This window comes from Branchiostoma floridae, chromosome 16 (assembly GCF_000003815.2).
Source record: "Branchiostoma floridae strain S238N-H82 chromosome 16, Bfl_VNyyK, whole genome shotgun sequence".
Lineage (NCBI taxonomy): Eukaryota > Metazoa > Chordata > Leptocardii > Amphioxiformes > Branchiostomatidae > Branchiostoma > Branchiostoma floridae.
In genome coordinates, this window is record NC_049994.1 from 9447508 (window position 1) to 9470844 (window position 23337).

A 23337-nucleotide genomic window follows, 5' to 3' on the forward strand; every position below is an offset into this window, starting at 1 on the left:
ATGGGTGTACTAGTCCTATTAATTTTAACAAATCCTTTCCCTGTTGCAGCTGATGATTGATGGAACTGTCGGTAATGGACCCCAGGGTGACATTGCCATTGATGACATGTCCTTCACATCTGGCTGTGTGCCAGACAATGGCCCCTTGCCCCCCATTCCCACTACCATTGCCCCGCCCATCACCACCCAGTCCCCCTGCCAGCCTGGACAGTTCAAGTGTCTGGAGGATAACTCCTGCATCGATGCCAGCAAAGTCTGCGACTACATCATGGATTGTTTCACCAGCTCTCCTTCTGTGATGGCATCAGATGAAGCCATGTGTGGTAAGGCTCTCTGAACTGGTATTCACATTAAAAATATGGGACTACAAATTTATTGGAAAGTGGGACTACAAATTTATTCAAATACTAATACTGCACCCTTGTCACACAGCTGGAAAATTGATAGGCTGGTTAGTCTGCATGTGCCAAATGACATTTTCTTCAGTCCTACATGCTTTGTATTCTCTCAATCTTTGCATGATTTCTATGCGCATGTCAATATTTGCAAGTCAATGAGCCCCATTCACATGAAAGCGTGTTCTTTTTAAAATCCATTAACAAATAAGATTTCAGCATAGAATTTAGTGTATATAACACGTAAGAAGTTGACAACATATAAGACTTAAATGCAATCTTACTTGACCAAGTTCAAGTGCTTAGCTGCAAGTTTCTAAACCCACTCATTTTATATTCAGGTGCCTGTACCTTTGAACGTGACCAGTGCGGATGGGCAGATATCAGCTCAGGCCAGTTTGACTGGACAAGGAACCAAGGACCAACTTCTACCGCCAACACTGGACCATCTGTGGACCATACTACACAAACTGGACAGGGTAGGAATAGATTCCAATATATTTCAAGACCCAAAAAAGACAAGATTTATATAATAATATGTTCAACAAGTAGTCATATTCACTAATTTTCATCAGTAAATTAAAACTGCCCAAGAAGACCACTCAGGGGACCAATTAATTCTACGGTCTATGTGGACAGTATTCTGAATTGTGTCAATGGGAAAGATTATCTAGGGAACCACTAAAAATTGGTCATATTAGCCTGTTTGTTCCTTTTGTAGGTTAGTTGACGGCATCATCTTTGCACCAAGATGTGTTTTTTAACAAAATTCAAAGATTCAGTAAGTTTCGTTTGAAGATACAGAGTCTTACTGGTCATGACTCGTGTGATATTACATGTAGGTCACTACATGTATGTGGAAGGAGGCAGTGGACTGTTCCTGACCCCAGCTGCTCTGCAGAGTGTTCCACTGTCACAAACATCTAATGTCTGTCAGGTGGGTGGACACAGTTTCTGTCATAATATTATGTAAATTTTGAATTGTTTGTGGTGGTTTCTTATTCACAGTAACCTCTCTCTACCACAAATACATGACACTGCAAATATGTATTTCTCATGTATTACTACTACAGAATTGTTTCAACTGCTACAAACACTGGGAAAAACTACTTTTCCCTTCAATCACAACATTAAGTCCCCATGAATTCAGATTAAGTCTTACAACCAGTTCTTTTAGGCAATGTCATGTCAAAAGTTTTTTTCTGAACAATTAAAAAAAAATTATAGATTAGAATATAACCATTAAGATAAACTCTGCAGGGAAAGTCAGTACCTATTGGACATGGAGTTTCATGCCATTCCTCTGTTTTCATGTCCTCTTGATGCTACAATCAGATTTTGAAAATATTCAAGAGCAAAGGAATTATATTCATGACATGGCCTTAACTCCATGAACAACTCTGTTGCAGGTGCGTTTCTACTACCACATGTACGGCCCTGGTGTGGGTGCGCTGAGGCTGATGCTGGACGCTGCTGGGGATGGTAGTGCCCTGATGGAGCTGTGGAGAAATGATGCAGACATGGGAGACGCCTGGCAGGAGGCTACGGTTGACCTCGGATCACAGCCTGATGGTTACAGGGTAAAACTAGATACATGTATTTCCCTCTCTACCATTGTTGAGTGTTGTATCAAAATTGATACATAATTTGTAGATACAGAGCAACCTGAGTTTTATTTTTTTCCTGTACAAAATTTTTTAAACTTTGTGCTGATCCAGAGACAAACATACCAACAAATCAATTTTTAGGAAAAGCTCATGAGATCAGAATTTATACTGTCACAAGTTTTTGTCCATACAAACCAGAGGAGCGTCACTGACAAAAGATAGCAGATGCTATATGCATGAAACGTCTGACCATTTCTAAAATCATATTGCTTGAGTAACTGCTTTTTGGCATGTCTTATTACCTGGATGTCTAATCGTCATCGACACACCAGAGAAGTTGTTATCTTAATTCCTTACCTGTATCTTGGGTAAGAATCACATTACATTTTGCACGATGCATCTTTTTGTCCACAGCTGCAGTTCCAGGGAGTGCCCAGCCAGTCCGGTGGGGGTTGGGGATTCCTTCTGCCCGACACAGATGACATGGCCATCGATGACATCACCTTCATCCAATGTGACCTTGGCTCTGACAGAGGTCAGACTGCTACTCCTGTTGCTTCTGTTTCATGATTTAATCCGGACAGACTAATTTCTATCAATCGAATCCAAAGAAATGTTAGCCCATTTGATAATGTGAATTTAATTTGTGCTTATACTTTTACAGCATCAGTTTTGCATCATTTAAACTCTTTGTTTCAGATTATTACAATTACTATTATTGCTTCAAATTTAGTTTAAGTATTTATGTAGGCTATATATATATAATCAATACCATTAGCAATCTTTGTTGTATGTTTGCCAAGATTTCTGACTATTTAATTGTTGAACAGCCTGTTGAGAGTTTACAACATTTATTCCAGACTATAACTGCACGTTTGAGAGTGGTATATGCGGATGGCGCCAGTCCACAGACGATGACTTTGACTGGACACGTCAGCAGGGTTCCACGGCCAGCAGCAACACGGGACCAGACAATGATCACACCACTGGGACTGGTAAGGTCTTCCTTTGAACCAGTAATTATCACTTAATAGATACTGGATAAAGAGACTCTTTTTACCCAACCACTGCTGTATTTCGACCTATGTTGCTGTGGTACAATGTGAACTAACCAGAATTGCCCTGAGGAAGATGACAGACAGTCACCAAAATGTCAGTTGAAACAAAACTGTGGTTATGTAAAAGGAGTGCCTTTCTTTAGTGATGTACCAACTTGATGAAACTATTCACGGCTGTTATTATCACATTCAATGCTTTATGGTATACATGTACATGCCTGTTGAGGCATCAATATGTAAACGTCATGTGGATTTGAAGGTTATTGACCTGCTAGAATGGTATCCATCTTATTCTACCTCCAGTTTCTCATCTGATTGCTTCTCTTGCCAAATGATATTCAGGCAACTGCTAAAAAAGTAAAAGGGCCAGATTTTGCTGCAGGGAAGTGATAAGAGGAGCTACAGGGAGCTCAAATAGGATGGATACCAGGCTATATTATAGTTATCTTGAGATATCCATGTCATTCTCAGGTTATTACGTCTACGTGGAGGCATCCAGCCCCCGACAGGACGGTGACATCGCCAGGCTGGAGACAGGCAGCCTCCCAGCCACCTCCACAGACGGAGGCTGCCTCTCCTTCTGGTACCACATGTTCGGGCCTCACATCGGCTCCCTGTCTGTACACATGCAGCAGGAGGGACAGACTAAGGCTATGGTCAGTATTGTTTTGGTACTCTAACATTCATTAGCATGAAAGTTCATCTGTGTTGTTAGATGACATTATGGATAAACTAAACTTTACCTAACCAACACCAAAATTGATGAGGACTTACCCCCAATCAATTTTGGTGTTAGTCACTGACTCAGGTAAAGTATAGTTTATCCATAATATATCTATTGTTCATTGTTTTCTGAAGCTTCCAGTTGCATTTATTGATGAACATCCAATAGGAAGGGTAAACAAAATCTATGGTCAGAATCTAAAAAGCACTGAACCTTAGAAAAATATATTAAGTCCTTATATTCAACTTGTCAATAGCTTTTGTGGAAACAAATATGCTCATTCAAATAACACTGTATTTAAACTCGACTTTACACAGTCATACATATACATTGTTGTAATAAACTGAAGTCAGGGCATTAAATCCGGTCACTTTAGAATTGGAGAAAATCCTTGATATCAGTGTAATGTGTACCTGTAACATAAGCCATTTAATCTAGTGATAGTACACAACCTGAAGTTAATTTTGGCGTCATGTATGTCAGATGAAATTTAATGCATACATGTATGTTTGCAGGTGTGGCAGCTTCAAGGCACACAGGCAAATGAATGGAAACAGGCTCACGTCAGCATCATGGCACCAGTTGGGTACAGGTTATTCATCGAGGGCACAGTTGGACCTGGATATGTCGGAGACATCTCATTAGATGATGTCGTGTTCACCAGCAGCGCTTGTCCAGCAACACGTATGTCAAATTCAGCCTCTTTCTGTAGATATCCTTACCTATAAGAACCTTCAAGTGAATGTGGGTTCTGACTTGTTTCTGTTTTATTGTTATTATTAGAATTCTACTGTGTTCAGAAACAATTACACTTAATAACATTTTATAAGTTTATATTTTATTTTGATATTCTTCATATTTTATTTTGATATTTTTCAATTCTGTTGCAGTCCATTACTGCCCAATTGCAGATATAGTGCATTAAAAGGATATAAAGACAGCAATGATGCAGCCATATTACTGACAGTGAAACTAAAATTATAAGTTCAATGCTGAATGTGAAGAATTTGATATACACAAAAGTATAATACTATATGTACATGTAACTATTTACTTGCTTTTGACTGACTTCTAAGCTGGCAGCAACCTGTGGCCTGAAATGGCTTAGAAGCAAGTAAATGACAAGCAGGGATCGATGGGCCAGAACTCAGGAACATACACTGACTTGGACTGCAGATAATTTCATCAAAATTTTGTGTCATAATTAATGTTGAATGTGTATTTTTCAGCTGAGTGCACATTTGAGGCTGACCTGTGTAACTGGGAACAGGCCAGGGATGATGAGTTTGATTGGGTGAGACATCGGAACGGAACAGCATCATCTGGGACTGGACCACGCTATGACCACACCTACCTGTCAAGCTTGGGTATGTCAGAGACTTTACTTAAATTCATGGTGCCACATTTGTCATAGCTGATTCTGAAATTGTAGAATTTTCATGCAGGCTGTGACAGAACTGGCAAGGACATTTGACAGGCATTTTCTGCAACAAGACTTTTGTGTGACAAAATTTTGTGTGACAAATGCATATAACTAGCCCAATATTGTTCTCAACTTGTCAATGTACAATGATCATAAAAGTAACAAGTACTTACCGTAAAGAGCTACATGCATTCTCCAACATACGACATAAAGAGCAGAATTGCTTTTTTATGATAGTACTTGCAGGTTCCTTGAGATTTCCCCAGTTGTTTTCTATGTAAAAGTCAATCATTATGAATAGTGAACAATCACTTGCTTTTTGGTGAACATTTTCTATACCAGTACAAGTTTGATAAGGACTCTTTCAGGTCAGTTTATATTAAAGATTTCTTAGTGTTTGCTTGTTGATTGGGTTAAGCAAAATGCAAGACCAAATCTTGACAATGCATTCTAATATGTCTGCTTGAATATCTCTCAAACATTAGGCTACTACCTGTACATGGAGACGTCCAGCCCCAGACAGTCTGGGGATCGTGTTCGCCTGCTCAGTCCATACTACGATGCCAACAACGGAGCGCAGTGCCTGCAGTTCTGGGTGCACATGTTTGGGGACCACGTCGGCACCCTGAATGTGTACCAGCAGGAGGAGGGACAAGTGTTCGTCAGCGGTCCCATCTGGACCAAGTCAGGTGACCAGGGTAACCTCTGGAGATTTGGTCAGGCCACGCTGACTAGTGCAAGACGCCGCTTCAGGGTCAGTACTTAAGATACCTTTGAATAAGGTTTAACTTCTGATTCAACACAAAAAAAGGCACTTGTGGAATTTCAAGATACATGGCTTTGGATCATCATGGGTCATTATCATCATAATCATTATAATTATGTTTTTCATCTTCCAGGTTGTGTTTGAAGGTGTGGTTGGAAATGGGTTCCGGGGAGATATTGCACTGGATGACATCAAGGTGATAGTTGGGGCATGTAACAGACCAGGTAAGTCTACCAATGGAGTACACTCAAAGGACCTTTACTTAAGCTAAGGATTTTGCTCTGTAGATAATGACTGTCTGTATTTTGGTCTTAGCACCACACTAGAATCACAAGCAAAACATATTCTTTTTATTGTAACATTGCTTTTCTGTCCTGTACACTTAAATTCCATAGATATGCTATTCATGCTAGGTTAAACAGTTACTCAAGCAACTCCATAGATTTATCCAGTTCCTTGAGTAGCTGTAACTTTGTGTATCAGTCACAAGCCTTCATTGATGTACGCTATTCATGTATTTGTTACTTCAGTTATCTTTCTTCAAAATTTTATGTGATTGTCTTTTGCTAAGCAAAGATGGCATCTTCAAAAGCTTCAAGGGACAAATTAAGAATATTTTATGTATTTTTTCCAGGATTCTGTGACTTTGAGAGGGACATGTGTGGTTGGACCAACGAACTGTACATAGACAACTTTGATTGGTTGCGGGACAATGGTGCCACACCTAGCTTGTTCACAGGACCGTCAGTGGACCACACGACCAACACTGACCAGGGTAAGACTTTCCATCATCATAGTATACACAAATGTGGAGAGATTATGTTTACCTATTGAAATGAATCAGTTTCTGATATCAAATGTTATGACATTGCAAGAAAAAAAATCTAGCAGATCTCGTTGAATAGGCTTTTTTCTTGTTTGAATGTACTGTGTCATGAAACTGTTACAAACTGTCAAATGAGCTTATGTCATAAAGCCTTTGATCACAAAATGAGCTTGTTTTTTCTTCTTTCCTGTGATAATCTCCTGTAACATACATTGTGTAAGGAGACTTAATGAAAACGTCCCCCTGTTTGGTGTATACTAAGTGCCTTGTTTGATGTTACTTGCAGGTTACTACCTTTACATTGAGTCATCGGGTAACAACAGACCTGCAGGAGAAAACGCCTTCCTCCTGAGTGAAAGTTTTGCTCCAACACAAATGTCATGCCTGTCCTTCTGGTACCACATGTATGGAGCTGGTGTAGGCTCTCTGAACGTCCTCACGGCTGTGTACACAGGAGGGAACAACATCAACGCCACGTACCGCTGGCGTGCATCCGGCAACCAGGGTAACGTTTGGAGACAGGGTCTGGTGCAGATCACTCAAACTACACAGTGGGAGGTCAGTAACATCAGCTACGGTAAAATGTACATTGAATTTTATAAATGAATCTTTGCAGTGATTTAGTTTCATGGTAGAAGTGGTGACTTTTAAGTGCTTGGTTGAAACAATTCTGTACAATAGAAATGCATAGACACACTGTCATAATTTTCCTGGTGAATAGTTTTTACGTCACTGAAGAAACCATGAAAATAAGACCAACTCAAACATTTCAAGATTTCAATACTATCAATGCAGCATTCAAAATTAGAAGAGTGAAAGAAGGCATGGAACAGGCAGGCTTGTGTAATGTACTGAGATGGCATGATGGTTCAGAAGGAGTTCATCTGTCTCATAATGAGGGCACATTGTGTGTCAGCATGTGCTAAAGATGTCCTGTTTACAAATGGTGCCACTTTGTGTCATTTTTACCCAGATAATGTTTGAGGGTGTGTATGGAGGTAACTACACTGGTGACATTGCATTGGACGACATTGATGTCCAGCCTGGTGCTTGTCCATTTGTCCCTACAACACCCACAACACCACCTGTAACAATGCCACCTGTATATCGTGAGTACATCCCAACTTTAAAAAAATTCATGTTACAGTAATATATTTCTTCAGTTACAGGTGAAATTGCTGATTTACATATTATCAAAGAGCCCTAGATTTGACTGTGAAAGGTGACACTCAACATATTGCTTTTCTGTTAACCCTGTATACAGCTCCAAATGAGAATGACTGCAGCTTTGAGTCGGACATCTGTTCCTGGATGCAAGACACCAACGATGACTTTGATTGGACCAGAGCCAGTGGAAGCACAGTTTCTGTGGGAACAGGCCCAGCAGTTGATCACACTACACTTACAGACAGTGGTAAATATAAAATTGTTCCTCATTGTTCCCTTTCAAATCTGTAAACAAATGCATGTAATATTGTAAATAAATGCGAGAAGTGGGGATAAAGATATAGCAGAAATTTTGTGTCTCCTGTTACAGTACAAGTTTTGATATTGGTTGTTCAGAACTGATTTTGTGACATTGTTCATAATTCAGCACCACACTTCCATTGCCAGATTGACCTATTGATTTCCTGAGTGCTGGGCTGTTCTATGATCTTATGCACATGTGTTACACTTTACACAGGCTTCTACATGTACATTGAAGCATCCGGCCAGCAGCTCAATGACTCAGCTAAGCTCATGAGCAAGTCCTTCACAGCCACCAATGCCGGTGTGTGCATGAAGTTCTGGTACCAGATGTATGGGTCCAGTGTGGGACAACTCAACATCTATGCCCGAACCCCTGGTGTCCCAGACATTATCATCTGGCGCATGCGAGGAAACAGAGGACCACAGTGGAACTACGCACAAGTGCACATAACCGCAGATAGCCCCAATGAGGTGAGAATTCCTTTACAGCTAACAGTTTTGTTTTTACATGCAGTTGTTTTGTTCATAAATGATACACCTTCTAAAAAGATGTAATCATTCATTAATATGGATTTTGATGACTGGAGGTCAGTTGTAAACCCCTCAAAAAAGACGCAATTCAATTTCTGAAAAATTTGAATCAAGATAAGGGAAACTAATTTTTATTTGAGACACTTTCACTGCAATCTTTGAATGAAAACTTACTACACATGTATATGCAATAAACCCTCTATAACACTGAGTGTACTTACATTCTACCCTTTTGTGTACATTGGAATTTTCTTCCCCTTATCATAAGTCTCCTTACCTTTCTGTCCTGGTCTCAATGCACCTAGTAACTGTGGGTGTCTCTCTAACTCTGTAGTACAATGGTCAGTACACGCTGCAGGTTGTGGTGGAGGCTACGCGAGGCCAAACCTGGAGTGGGGACATCGCTGTGGATGATTTCAGCTTCAACATTGGAGATTGTCCAGCAACAGGTGAGGAACAGGGTTGTTTGTACTTACAAATTTGAACATAAGCTCATCAGTAACTGTCACATTAATTGACATTTTGTAAGGATTTAATATGCTTGCTATGGACAGAAGAAGCTCAGTGGATGCTTGTTGGCAATGGCTTTCTTCTGTGTAACAAATCCGCACAAATACATTATTTTAAGAAATACCAACAATCTTCAAGGTAATAAACATTCATGCAAGGAATGACTTAGATTAGGACCCATGTTCTTGTAGACTTAACAATAAGAAGTTACAATTCCAGCAAAGGGTCAAAGGTGCCAGGAAGCTTGTACTGTTCCATATCTCCTTTTTGTGCTGTTCTTTACGACTATGCAGATAGATCAACATGCTTAAGGTTTCCATTGACAAAAAAATGATATAGACATAACAACAACAACATACATTATGTATTGGGCATTTCTTTTTTTTTCAGCACTGTGTGACTTTGAGAATGATTACTGTGGCTACAGCCAGGACCAGGCTGATGACTTTGACTGGACCTACCAATCTGGAGGCACAAGCACCACACAGACCGGGCCCAGTTATGATCACACCTATGGCACTCCTGCAGGTAAAGCTCTTACATTTCACAAGGAATGTATTGGGTTTTTTCAGCATATCCTGAAACGTTTTGTTTCCCCCTGGCCATTTTCAGCAAAGGACAAGACACTGGTCACCAGAGGACATCAAGCCTTCAATTATATTAACTCTCAGCTTGCTAAGGTAGCCATTAATGGCACCAAATTTGTATTTATATGATTATGCGAGTAATAAAGCACCCAAGAAAAGACATTTCGCAGTGCTATATAATCTATACTTGTACTCAGCTAAACAAGGGTATGTCACCTTGTAAGAGGCGGTATTACCCAATGCAAGGGGCCAGTTCCTGGCCTATACTTGTACATACATACATACATATAATCTATTCTTTTGTCACTTCAAGGCTACTACATGTACACTGAGATGTCAGGCCTAAATGCTGGCGATCGAGCTCGCATTTCCACCCAGGCACACCCACCCACGACAGGCCAGTGCCTGCAGTTCTGGTATCACATGTACGGGTCAAGCATTGGTACCCTGAATGTGTACAAGAGTGAAGGGTCAGCATTCCCTACTCAACTGTGGAGCCTAAGTGGGGACCAGGGGAACCATTGGCATGTTGCACAAGCCACTGTCCAGAGTTCTCGTGATTTCAGGGTATGGGCTTTTCAGTCATCCATGTTTAGTTCATCGCTATCTTTTTAATAGGGCAACTCTTTTTTGTCTTAGCACTGATTTTAGGAAGGCAATCATATGCAAAGAATTGTTCAAAAGACAACATAAGTAGTGACTTTATATTTGTTACTGAATATTTTTTTTCATTTATTTGCAAATCCATACCCTTAGGCTAATTGCAATGATACAGACAGTAAAAAGTAGCAAGGTCTATTCTATATACACACACGTCAGCTATCTATGTACAAGGTTCAATCTACATTCTTTACTGGGAGGTTTGACTACCTTAAAGACACTGATTCAAAACTTCAAAACTAATATAATGTTCCACACCACATCAGCATTTACATTTATTTACTTAAAGCTACATGTTTGTTACTCAATGACTCTCACTTGTGATTCATTTGACAAGTCACTACACCAAAGTTGGACGAAATCAAGCATATTTTAGATGGGTCAGAACTGGAGTGTTTCCTGTATTACAGATTACTTTTGAAGGTGTCCGTGGTACCAGTTACCGTGGAGACATTGCCATTGACGACATCCTGCTGCTGGACTCGGAATGTGACCCCCTGGGGTCATGTGACTTTGAGGGCAGCTCCTGTACCTGGAAGAACGAGGAGAGACAGGACGACTTTGATTGGGAGCGACAAACTGGAGGAACTGTATCGCAAGACACTGGACCATCAGCTGATCACACACTAGGAACAGCCTATGGTATGTTCTATTTATTACATGTCAAGACTTAGTGCACATGAAGTGATGATGTAAGTGTTAGATGTGCGCAGGAATAAGTGATACAAGAGAACCCATACGTTGGGCAATCTGTTGCACTCAATTTTTTTTTATCCCTTTGCTCCTGTTTCAATGGCAGTTGGTAAGTATGATGAGACTTTTGCTTGTCAAGATACTACTTATCAATGTGTCATAGGCTTTAAATATGTGCACTTAAAGTGAATAGACATCTTAAAAGTCCTTTATCTGATGTTAAATTTGTATTTTTTCAAGGTACCTACTTGTACATCGAGACCTCCATTCCCCAGCAACAGGGTGATCTTGCATGGATGGTGTCTCCAGTGTTTGACAACAGCATGCCACGCTGCATGAGCATGTGGTACCACATGAAGGTGTGTAATGCTGCATGTGGCATTCTTGTAGCATTTTACATTGTACATGTAGATAGAAGTAGTATTTCTGTAGCTTTTTGCAAATGGCATTTCTGCGGTTTTCTGCATGTAGATGCAGCATTTCTACATATTAACTAGAAAACTGCAGCTTTTTGCCTATAGCATTTTTGCAGGTTTTTTGCAAGATAACCATTTCCCGATGTTTCTACTGCAAAATCAGATGTTTAAAGGATTTCAAACAATTTCATATTTTGTTATTTTTGCTCTTATAAATCCCTCATCATTGTAGGAAGTGTGGTCCATCTCAGTTTCCTTTGCAAAATTATACACGATAAACATATTATACTTACATTGATGTGCACTATGATGTTGAATTTGCCATTAAGTTTATGTAACATCACACTTTTAGGGTCAGAACATCGGAGCCCTGCGTGTGTACATGAGGCCTACAGATGGGTCTGCCATGCAGCTCCAATGGGAGAAGTCAATTGACATGGGTGACATCTGGCAGCTGGTCTACATCACTTTCAAGGATGCACCAAGCAGCTACGAGGTAAGGCCCTTTCTTTTCTTTATAGTAATCTGCCTCACTATTATCAAAACATGGTCAGCACATCTTGCATATTTGAGGCCTACTGATGGGTAACCTACTACTTCTGCACTTACATGTACATGTACAATCTGTGTAAGACATCAATACACTGGGGTGTAACCTTGTTTACAGTTAGTTGTGTTGGATTTTTAAACACTCAAGTGGTGGCTGTCATAAAACACCTAGAATTGAATCTGAAGGACTGTAACTACTACTATTAGCTTGCAAAATGTGGGTTCAGAACACCATTGATGTTGATGACACATTAGTGGTGTTTCTTTGCATGTCACGTGTATGTTTTTAACAGTGAATGTCTAACATTTCTATCCCGACTGGTCCATGACTGTAGGTCCTGCTGGAGGGTGTGGTGGGTAGCGGACACAGCGGAGACATTGCTGTTGATGACATCAATTTCCAGGACAACACAGAATGTCCTCGTAAGTACATGTGCAACAGAGCTGTTGTCAATGAGATTGCAAAGAAATGAGATCTGGCAGTCTACCACAAATCAGGTCTTGCTGCATGACCATGCTTGCAGCAGTTAGGTACATAAACATGTGCAACAACAGAGAATGAAATTTTTAGTAGTAAGGATAAATTCTCTAACAAACAAAGATAGTTACTTGCTTTATCAGCAGAGATTTACTTTTATGTCTATATGTACTTTTTATTCTGAACCCTGGAAGATTTAATCTTTGGCTAAAGGTTATCTCTATTAACACACTTTCAGTTACATGACTTGTGTAACTTCTGATGTGTTTTTAGCCCAACCTACCACTGCCCCCCCTTGTGCGGTGACTTGTTCATCCAGCGACAGCCAGTGGCCAGCCTGTGTTCCTCAGAGTGCTGTGTGTGACTTCAACCAGGACTGTAAGGACAAGGATGATGAAATAATCTGTGGTTAGTATGCACCTTATTTACATAATGTATTTTTCATATTTCCCATTCATATAGGGGTAAGGAGGGAGGGCATTGTTTTCAGTGTATTTGATGGATCTTGGCTTTCATTTTTCTGTTCATGTTTTATGTCTGGATTGTCCAGAGAATTGACCTCTTTCTTCATTTTAAGGTTCAATAGTCAGCACTTCTGTCAAAATTTAACATTTTATTGTGTTGTGTGATCCAACAGGTTATGACTGCACATTTGAGAACAATGATGGCTGCCAGTGGAATGAGACCAGCACTGGAACGTTTGCTTGGCGTCGACACCGTGGCTCCACTCCAGACTCCAACACAGGACCTCCATTTGACCACACCACACTTTCTGCACAAGGTATCAAACCTATTACACACTAATTTAAGTTTATGCATTCAATATTTAAAAAGATAAACAGCTGACTAGTTTGCAGAATCTGTTACAATGTTACTTTGCTTTCTCCGTGGTGCTGATACTACTGATGCTCTTGTTAGTGGTACCCACTCTACGTTTTGATCTGTCCATGGTGCTGAGTTTGATACTGGTAGTGGAAACAGTTTTTTTTCTTTCCCACCTGCACATCTACACTACTACAATATACCTAGAAAGAATCTTCATAAATAAATTGCAAGTTTACCTCAAATTTAGTCTTTGCCATTTAACTATATCACTTTCTACATTATGAATTCATGTATCATCACTTCTCTTCCACTCAAGTACGCCCTTCCTCTTGGGGTCATAGATTCAAGATTTTCCTTGGTGCATGGTTCAGGCAGGAGGGGGCAGACAAGAATCAGGAGATAGATCAAAGATATTCAGGAATGCCCTGAAAAGTACTCACATAAACATTACATATGCCTTCCTTAAGCATTTCTGTTGTTTGTAGGATAGCCCTTAATGTCTTCTACATTGCAGGCTTCTACATGTATGTGGATGCCAGCAGTGGAAACGTATACAGCTTTGCCACCTTGACTAGCCCCATGCTACAGCAGGCTAGTTCCACATGTGAACTGACCTTCTGGTACCACATGTATGGCCAGGACATTGGGAGCCTGCAGGTAATTTGGAAAGCTGCTATATTCCTGCTTTTCTTTTCTGCCTGTGAATTTTGAGTTCTGTACTGGAACTTTTAAACAACACCTGTAGATTATTTGTTAACTATAAGATGGCATGCATTGTGAATATTGAATATCTCCAATAAAAACAGTACTATGAATTAATTTAAGTTTGCAGAGACTTAATTTCACAATAGGAGTAAAAAACAATTGACTTTGTTTTTGAAACAATCACAGTAAGTTAGTTAAAACATTACATTCTGATGAATTTGTGGTGAGAGCGTATAACAGAAACTGAAAACATGAAATGACTACAAACAATGCATGATTTACAGTGTACAATACATTTGTCTACTACATGCAGTTGCTAATTATACTGTTATCATCAGGTGGTGAGGCAGCAGGGCACGATGCAGGCTACCCTGTGGGAACTGTCGGGAGACCAGGGTAATGTGTGGCAGCAGGCTGTTGTCTCTGTAGGAAGGGTCAACACACCATTCCAGGTGAGAACAACAAAACAAAAGACTTAGTACAGAGTTCTTTTCTTTCTACAAATACCACCTTACCTAAACACCCTAGTCCTCCCATTCCTACAAATGAATATGGACAAATCTCAAAATTCTGTAAAATGCCAATGTCACATGGATATGTTCATTTGTGAACATTATTATCAGTTTTGCCATTTTAGTTGTCTTAATGCAAGCATTGCTACATTTCTAGTTGGATGCATTCCTCAGTGTCATTTTTCTTGTCCAATACATTGCAGTTACTTCTGCAAGCTCGGCGTGGTTTCAACCACCTTGGTGACGTGGCTATTGATGATGTCAGTTTCCAGGGATGTGCTCTTCCAGGTTAGGGCAGTGAAACCTGTTCTTTTGTGTCTCCCAATGATACTAACTGTGTCTAATCTAACGAGCCCTAACAGCCAATCACTGTACTGTTGTGAGGAGATAAGGAACAGTAAACTTTAACCAGTAGTTGTAAACAATGCATTTTAGATGTCCTGCTACTGCTGACCAATCAACTTTTCATAACATTTTATATTCTTTATGTCATTTCTTGATCAAGGTTGAATAAAAAATCTTCATGCCATCTTCCATCAAAATATAAGTTATCATTGACGACAAAATAAAAAAATGCCATATTTGATTATCAGATTTGATTGAAAACTAGTTAATGATAGCAAGATCATAATGACGTTTATGTTATCTTTATGTCCATAGTTCCAGTCAGTGGTGACTGTGCCAGTGATCAGTACAAGTGTTCTCAGAGAGGAGCATGTATCGACAACAACCGTGTGTGTGACTTCACGGACGACTGTGGGGACAACACTGACGAACAAACATGTAGTGAGTACCTTTATGCACTATATTAGTTTGTTTCCTTGTTTTCTTTATTTCACTGGTTGTGTAACAAATCTAAGACCTGTAGCTACATCAAACATTGAGCTTTGTTTAATAAAAAGCCTAATGGAGAGGCCCCTACCATATACATTGATACAATCTTTGAACCATTTACATGTACATAGAAATTGACAAGTTGAGTTCCTGGTCATTACTTTGGTATAATCTTGTATTATGCATGTTTGTATTGTGAAGCCTGATTCATCATACAAGTGTGAAACTTTCTTGCTTAAATCTCACCCAAATGAATGTGTTCCCTCCAAAAGATGCGTTCCCTGGTCGCTGTGACTTTGAGGTGGGCCTGTGTTCCTGGCAGCAGATGGCTATAGATGAGGCAGACTGGACTCTACAGTCTGGTCCTACCACCACTACCTCTACTGGACCTGCTATCGACCACACCACCAACACTGCCACAGGTAAGTTTTGTAGATGTATTACAATCACCACATCTACTGGACCTGCTATAGACCACACCACCAATACTGCTACAGGTAAGTCACAAATAACATTAAGGTCCTACCAACACCAGTACCACCTCTACTGGCCCTGCTATTGACCACACCACCAACATTGCCACAGGTAATTAATATAGGCCGCATATAGCAGTCAGGTCCTACTGTATATAGCCTCTGGGCTAATAATGCAAGGAGCATTGGTAGCTTAGAAATATTTATTGCAGACTAAATCTCTCAAACTAAGAGCTGCACTGTGTTTCCATCCCTTCAGGCCAGTACCTGTATCTGGAGTCATCCAACCCAGCCAGCCCAGGTGACCGGGCACGTCTGGTCAGCTCAGTGCTGCAGGTCTCCTCCTCTGCTACCACTACAGACACCTGCAAGGTACATGTCACACCGACAGTCAACAGTCACATACCAGAGGCCAATTTGTGGTATATTTCCCCTTCTTGGGAAAGGGAAATGTATTGTTTTACTGATTCCTTAGTTTTGGCTCTGGTGATACTTGTTTCATCTCCTTAAGGATGTGACCAAATATCTGTACCCTATTTGCCTTGAAGCATATGCCATGTGTTTGGTATGACAATATCGTGGTAGTATTTCCCTTGATGACTTTTAAACCAATTGGGAGTAACTAATGATTGATGAAGATGAAACCTCAGTTCTGTTACTGTTTGGAAGGAAGGCATCTTTCATAAGGCTTTTACCTTTTAAACCATACTGAATTAACCTCAGCTACAGAAGACATTCAGCAAGCATTCAGTGTTTGGCAGCAATGTTGATGCTTTGTCCGTTTCTTTTCACAGCTTCGGTTCTACTACCACATGTATGGTGCAGACATAGGTGATCTGAATGTGTACACCAGGGTACAGGATGGAGGGCCTCTCACCAGAGTTTGGTCAATCTCAGGACAAGTCGGCGACTTCTTTGTAAGAGCAGAAGTTGATCTGCAAAGTCCTGCTGGACGATTCCAGGTAGGTCTTTCTGGTTTTGAGAAGCATATGGCCATGAAAGCTTGTCCTCTGATTTCTTATAATATATAATAATTCATCATACTGTTATCATAAGTTTGTTATATAATTGAAATGTCAAAGAAAGTTGTGCAAGACATGATTTGAAATCCATTCACACCAGAAACTTAACTTGATTCTTTTTTATAGTCGTAACATTTATTTACCTGCTTATGTTGAGGTTCTCGTAAAGACTGCAGTTCCCCTTCCATTACATGTTTATCAGTGGCCAGCATATTGAGACTAGCACTCCACCTAACAGTTACTTGGGATCCAAATGCCTAAACTTATGATCCTAAAGCAAGAGTGTCTATTGTTTGCTTTACATGTGATAGCATGAGTCCAGTATCATATCCCTACAACTGTGATTGGTTATAGGTCATCATTGAGGCAATGGTAGGGTCAGGCCCCGAGGGTGATATCGCCATCGACGACGTCTCCTTCTCAGACATGTGCCAGCCTGTCATAGGTAAAAATTACGCTAACAACACTTCAATTTCCTAGTTCTTAGTTTAAGTTATTTACTATTTTTTGTGTGCATGTTGAATGGCATAACAGTATACTGTGTGTGTTTGCAAATTATTCTGCTGAGGGGCGCAATGGGACCATAATGACTTTCCCTTTTGTCACAGGTGTGCTGCCCGTGGGTACTACACCTGTCCCCACCACACCCAGCCCACCCTGCCCAGCTGACCAGTTCCACTGTGGTGATGGTACTTGCATCCCCGCCACTCAGTACTGTGATGGAACGACCCAGTGTACAGATGGATCTGATGAGGCTACTTGTGGTCAGTTTGACTATTTACGTAGGGCCCAGGGTGTATTGTAGAATTGTTGTTTATTGTTTATTTGCACATAATAATAAAAATCTAATGTTACAAAACAGTAAGTACAACATGCTGGAAAAAACAGAAACACAAAAGGTTTATCAAGGGCTTCCCTTAACTGTGGTTAATCACACTTTAGTTTTGGAAAATACTGATAATTATATCATTACTTTATGAGAAAATGTGATCAAACAAAAGATGAAAGTAAACCATCATAGGTATATACAAGCAAATAAGGAAAGTTTAAGGAGTGTTGCAAAGAATGCTAGAAAAAATATGTGTTGCAAAGAATGCTGGGATTGATACATATTCTCCTCTGTTTAGGGGTCATCATATGATCACATATGGGCCTGGTCATCATATGATCACAAACTGAGGTCATTCTTGAGATAGTTGTGCGTAGCATAAGTCAGTTTTAAGTGTGTTAGTTACACTTGTTGTGACCTGCAATCTACTAACCTAATGTTCAATAGGCTAAATTGTTACCATGTTTCTCATCTACAGGTGCTTGTACCTTTGAAACGGACCTCTGTGGTTACGTAGACACTAGTTTTGGATCGTACAACTGGCAGCGTTACCAGGCCAACACCCCTGCTGCGACAGGACCTGACATGGATCACACCAGCGGCGTGACAGGTCACTTTCAGCTTACTTTCCTAGTCAAATAATTTATCCATATTGATACCAATTTTTTCACAGTATCATACGTATGATACGTATGATACTTGCTAGAAATAGAATCAATCTCAAACCAATGTAAAATTACAACATCAGCAATTCAACAAAATTGCCAAAACCCTCAGCTAGTTCAGTTTCAAATTGTTGCTTTTATGCTGTGCCCTGAGCCATGGTAGCTTTCCTGTGTATGCACATCAAGTACTTCTAAGTACACAATTCAGAAGTCTTTGTTGAGTCTATTCCAACTGTGACTGCACAATATAACTTTGTTTGAATGCCCGTTCTGATACTTGCTCGCTACTTCAGGCTACTACATGTCAGTGTCCGCAATCGGAGGAAGTGTAGTCAACCTGGCAGTACTACAGAGCCCAGCCTTACCTGCTGTGGGACCCAACTGTCAAGTCAAGTTCTGGTCAGTAACTTTGCCTCAGAGGTAGACTTCCTAACCATGCATAATATAAATCAATTAAACACATATTTGTATTTCAAAACATGTTTAGAATTTATGGAAATTTCATGCATTATTTCAGTACACAAAGTAAAGTGCTTACCAACAAGCTTTAGATCAATCTTGTGATCATTCTCAAGTTGACCTGACCCAAAGCGTATGACATATCCTTGGAGTCATTTCAACTTAAGAAGGATCAAAGGACTGATCACACACTTGTTGGTGATGGCTTTGTTTTGTGTAATAAAAAAAACTGTTTGGAAAGTATGTCAATTATTATTGATAGCAGATGAGGTTTCAGTGTACAATTTTAGTATACAATTTGGTTTGTCTTGGCAAATCAGTTACCAACTCCTCAGGCACATGCAGTTGATTTCATCTCTTTGAATGACTTGTCACATTGCATATCTAATTTCAGGCCTAAGTTTAAAGCTTTCTGATGAGGATGCTCCTATAATGCTGAGCAACAATGATTATTATTCTCAGGTACTACATGACTGGCACGCATGATGGACGTCTGTCGGTGTATGTGGGCTCAGTCGACGGATCCCTGAGCCAGGTCTGGCAGGAGTCGCTGACTAGCACACAGTGGAGGCAGGGGATGGTGGGCATCGGAAGTCAGGGCTATGGCTTCAAGGTACCAAAAACAGAACAGTTTGTGCCTTTGCATCATACTTGTATGTAATATATTATGATACCCGTGTCACACAGCAAGAAAATCAATCAGCTGATGAGTTGGCGACCATCTGACATTTTCAGCAGTAATATCCCTTGTCTCTCGATCATTGAGCACTATTTTTAGGGATTCTATATATAATTCATTTACAAAGTAGTTTAGATTTTCAGGTGAAAGATACACCCTCAGTTGAGATTGGGCAACCTTCTAGCAATTCATCAAATGCGTGACAGGGTTATAACAATGGTAAACTGATGTCACTGGCTGTAGTATATGCCTAGCCAGACTTGTATGGGTTTTTCACTTGGCATTGTGTGTCTGGTAAACTTTTTTTGTTTGAATTTCAGGTGGAGTTTGAGTACTTCCACTTCTTCCAGGGTGCCAGGGTAGCATTGGATGACATCACTTTTGAGAACTGTGAACTCGGAGGTAAATTGTCTCAGGACAAATCTATTTTGGTCCATGAATTGAGCCATGCTTAGCAGAAGATTTCCTGTAGATTTTACAATCAGAACATGTTATGAAAATTACCTGGACCATAAATGATGAAGATTAAGAAGATTTTTATCCATTCGCTCAGCATTTTTACATCAGTTTTCCTATCTGTCTAGCCCGTCTAGATCTATTAGTTTGGCCCTATTACATACAGTACTGTTGTTTCTAATGTGATGTGGTTTCCTTGTCATGTTCTGCAGAACTGCGACCATGTCAGATGCAAGAGTTCTTCTGTGTCCAGTCTGGAGACTGTGTCAACTGGACCAAGATCTGTGACTACGCACAGGACTGCAGGGATGGCAGCGATGAGGCTGACTGGGTTTGCGGTGAGTGTGAATAATAGGAAGCATTGATAGGGAGCAAGGAAGAGAGAGTGAAAGAGACAGTGAGAAGTCACCATCATGACCCCTTTGATGGCTGATTTTGGCTAGGCATGATTTAAAAGCCTGCCTTCTCCCTATTTGAAATAACAGCAATTATCAGACTGAGTGTGCAATGTTCAAGTCCCACTTTGGCAATTAGTGACGTACCAACCCTTCTCTTGCAATTTATCCAGAGGCTCTTGGAATTTTTTTGTTTGGAATCTTTAAAAGGCTTATCCTATCATTCACCTCACATAGATACAGGTAATCTTGTTTGAATGACCTTTCCAACAGTTTACAAACACAGTTTGAGCTGTTGATGTGGATAAAGAAAACAAGGAAAGCCCATAACCTTGCGTGCTCATGTTGCAGACTCGTCTGCATACCCCTATGAGAGATGTGACATGGAGGCTGACATCTGCTCCTGGACTCAGGAACTGGACGATGACTTTGACTGGAGCCGCAGGAGCGGCAGCACCTCTTCCTTCAACACAGGCCCTGCTGTCGACCACACTAAGGGGGACACCTCAGGTGGGGTTCTGGTTTGTTTTTTATTAGGATCACCATTAATGATATGTCACTATTCGTCCTGGAGTCTGGGTGAATAGTATTCATTTTCACTTGAGTGAAGTGAGGAAAGTCATGTAAAGTGCCTTTCCCAAGAGCACACAATCAGTGACACAACAGGTTTTGAACTCTGGACTTTTTGGGCCTAAACCCAACGTGCTGGCAATTGCGCCACAGGAATTCTCATAATCTGAGTTCTGTTCTTAAACATGCTGCATCTTCATCTACTTATTGGCCTTGGGGCCTTTCAGTCAAGAGTGTAATTCTTTAGAGCCTCACGGTCTTGGTCACCCCACATCTGAAGCCTGCCTAGTCTACCTTCTTTATGTTTTGCTAGTGCCTCTTGTATTTGGCTTTGTCTTTGGTTAAACTTTGATTTACCTACACACAACTATATATATATATATAGTTTGTAGCTTGGGAAGCTTTTGAGATGCACGCTGTCTCTTTATCTTTATCTCTTTGTCTGATTTTTATTAAATATTTATTGGGTTTGTCTTCCACTGTCTCAGAAAAAGAAGTCGAACCCAATAAGTTACATCTTTAACTAGTTTTAAATTAGACTAGAGTAGTCGCTCACTATACTGTTTACCATTATTTGTATGTCATTTTTGTCACTTGCAATTAGCCCTCGGGTAAGAACTTGCAATAAAACTTACTGTTTTTTATTACACATCATTTCTGATAGGCTATTACATCTTCATCGAGGCCTCCAGTCCCAGACAGCCTGGAGATGTGGCCAGAATCAGCAGTCCTGTCATCCTGCCCACAACAGATCTCCCCACTGCTCAAGACAGTGCAACCATCCCACCTGGCTGTCAGGTAATCATCAGTCCTATCCTGTGTACCACAGTGTAAAACTATAGGGCTCTAAGATACATCGATGAAGGTTAGACATCCAGGCAATAAGATACGGCAAAAAGCAGTTACTCAAGCAACTGGAAAACTTCCCAAATCATATCTAGTTGCTTGAGTAATTCCTTTTTTTTCTAGTTTTATCTATTCTTGTACTGAAAGAGCCTGAAAATAATTTACCAAACCAACCTGATGAACCTTTTTTACAATTGTTATGTGTGTGTGTGTGTGTATTTTCTATCATAAGAATCCGCACCGACTTTAAAAAATTTGGAGTGAAACTGTATTTGCCACAGATTTTGCCTTTTTTAGCTTACAATTTCATACAAATTTTACATTTCTATATATTTTGTATTGAAAGAATCTGTATTGACATGTTTGTTGTCAGGACAAGCATTTTGAGAACAATGGGGAGTGAAACATTTTATCTCTACTCAAGAATGTTGCCTTTATAGCATGCAATGTTATTTTGCCAACAGTTGCGTTTCTGGTACCACATGTACGGACGAAACATCGACACGTTGAATGTGTACATGAGAACCCAGATCAATGGCCCACTGACCAACCTGTGGTCCAAGACTGGGGAGCAAGGGGATGAATGGTGGCTGGCTTATGTAGAGATTTCCAGTGATGCCAACTTCCAGGTACCTGGTCAATTCTTATAACTTGTGAGACTTAGAAGAAGTTGTCCATGTCATGGAAAATCAATACACAGTCAAATTCCTGAGGGCCACTCAAGGGGCAAATAAAAAATCTGTTCTATGTGAACAGAAGCCCATTATAGACAGGATTCTTGATGCTTGAGATGGGGAAAATTATCTTTGGGACCACTGAAAAATAGTACATTGGCCAGGTGGTCCTTGTTCAGAAGTACAGGTTTGACCACAAGAAGTAAGGGTTATACATTCCAAAATAACTTTGAACATCATGTTTTGGCTTGTTACTGATTGGCTGTACATTCAACAGAAACTGTATTGTTCCCTCTATAAGATCATATGAAAACTGAACACTGACAGACAAACCAAAAGAATATTTTTCTCTTGGGAGTGCTAAATGTTGATATGTCTTGTCTGATGTAGGTTGTAATAGAAGCTGTGCGAGGAAACGGAGCAGCTAGTGACATCGCAGTGGACGACGTTTCCTTCACACCCGGCTGCAGGGTTGACTCAAGTAAGTTTGTTTAACAAAATGGGGCAGGAAAACAACAGGAAAAGAGTCTGACACTATATCTTAAAATAGAATCCTGATGACAACTATTGTACACCTGATGTCCAATCAGCCAACACTTAGAATTCCTGCAGAAAAACTGACCCACTCGGAAATGTCATGTGGCTTTAATTGATGGAAAGGAATTGTTCAAGGAAGGTTAAACTTTCATCACATTATCAA

At 40.2% G+C, this 23337-nt stretch overlaps 1 protein-coding gene across 1 annotated transcript in view; it reads left to right on the top strand.

Annotated features, from left to right (window-relative positions):
• The window catches only part of LOC118403561 (MAM and LDL-receptor class A domain-containing protein 1-like), a 117526-nt gene that overhangs the window by 64752 nt on the left and 29437 nt on the right, over positions 1-23337 (top strand). Inside the window, exons 110-152 of the mRNA XM_035802297.1 lie at positions 50-323; positions 737-874; positions 1238-1332; positions 1805-1975; positions 2417-2537; positions 2863-2997; positions 3532-3716; positions 4300-4468; positions 5014-5151; positions 5693-5961; positions 6107-6197; positions 6608-6748; positions 7086-7357; positions 7773-7908; positions 8064-8213; positions 8484-8740; positions 9135-9249; positions 9701-9838; positions 10211-10464; positions 10968-11199; positions 11491-11609; positions 12019-12162; positions 12551-12638; positions 12967-13101; positions 13331-13474; positions 14033-14175; positions 14562-14675; positions 14939-15023; positions 15396-15521; positions 15842-15991; positions 16302-16414; positions 16837-17004; positions 17419-17509; positions 17673-17828; positions 18372-18503; positions 18852-18957; positions 19480-19630; positions 20017-20098; positions 20365-20490; positions 20899-21057; positions 21782-21915; positions 22428-22592; positions 23028-23118. Coding sequence (XP_035658190.1) covers positions 50-323; positions 737-874; positions 1238-1332; positions 1805-1975; positions 2417-2537; positions 2863-2997; positions 3532-3716; positions 4300-4468; positions 5014-5151; positions 5693-5961; positions 6107-6197; positions 6608-6748; positions 7086-7357; positions 7773-7908; positions 8064-8213; positions 8484-8740; positions 9135-9249; positions 9701-9838; positions 10211-10464; positions 10968-11199; positions 11491-11609; positions 12019-12162; positions 12551-12638; positions 12967-13101; positions 13331-13474; positions 14033-14175; positions 14562-14675; positions 14939-15023; positions 15396-15521; positions 15842-15991; positions 16302-16414; positions 16837-17004; positions 17419-17509; positions 17673-17828; positions 18372-18503; positions 18852-18957; positions 19480-19630; positions 20017-20098; positions 20365-20490; positions 20899-21057; positions 21782-21915; positions 22428-22592; positions 23028-23118 — 6403 coding nt within the window. The remainder of the gene's footprint in view (positions 1-49; positions 324-736; positions 875-1237; positions 1333-1804; positions 1976-2416; positions 2538-2862; positions 2998-3531; positions 3717-4299; positions 4469-5013; positions 5152-5692; positions 5962-6106; positions 6198-6607; positions 6749-7085; positions 7358-7772; positions 7909-8063; positions 8214-8483; positions 8741-9134; positions 9250-9700; positions 9839-10210; positions 10465-10967; positions 11200-11490; positions 11610-12018; positions 12163-12550; positions 12639-12966; positions 13102-13330; positions 13475-14032; positions 14176-14561; positions 14676-14938; positions 15024-15395; positions 15522-15841; positions 15992-16301; positions 16415-16836; positions 17005-17418; positions 17510-17672; positions 17829-18371; positions 18504-18851; positions 18958-19479; positions 19631-20016; positions 20099-20364; positions 20491-20898; positions 21058-21781; positions 21916-22427; positions 22593-23027; positions 23119-23337) is intronic.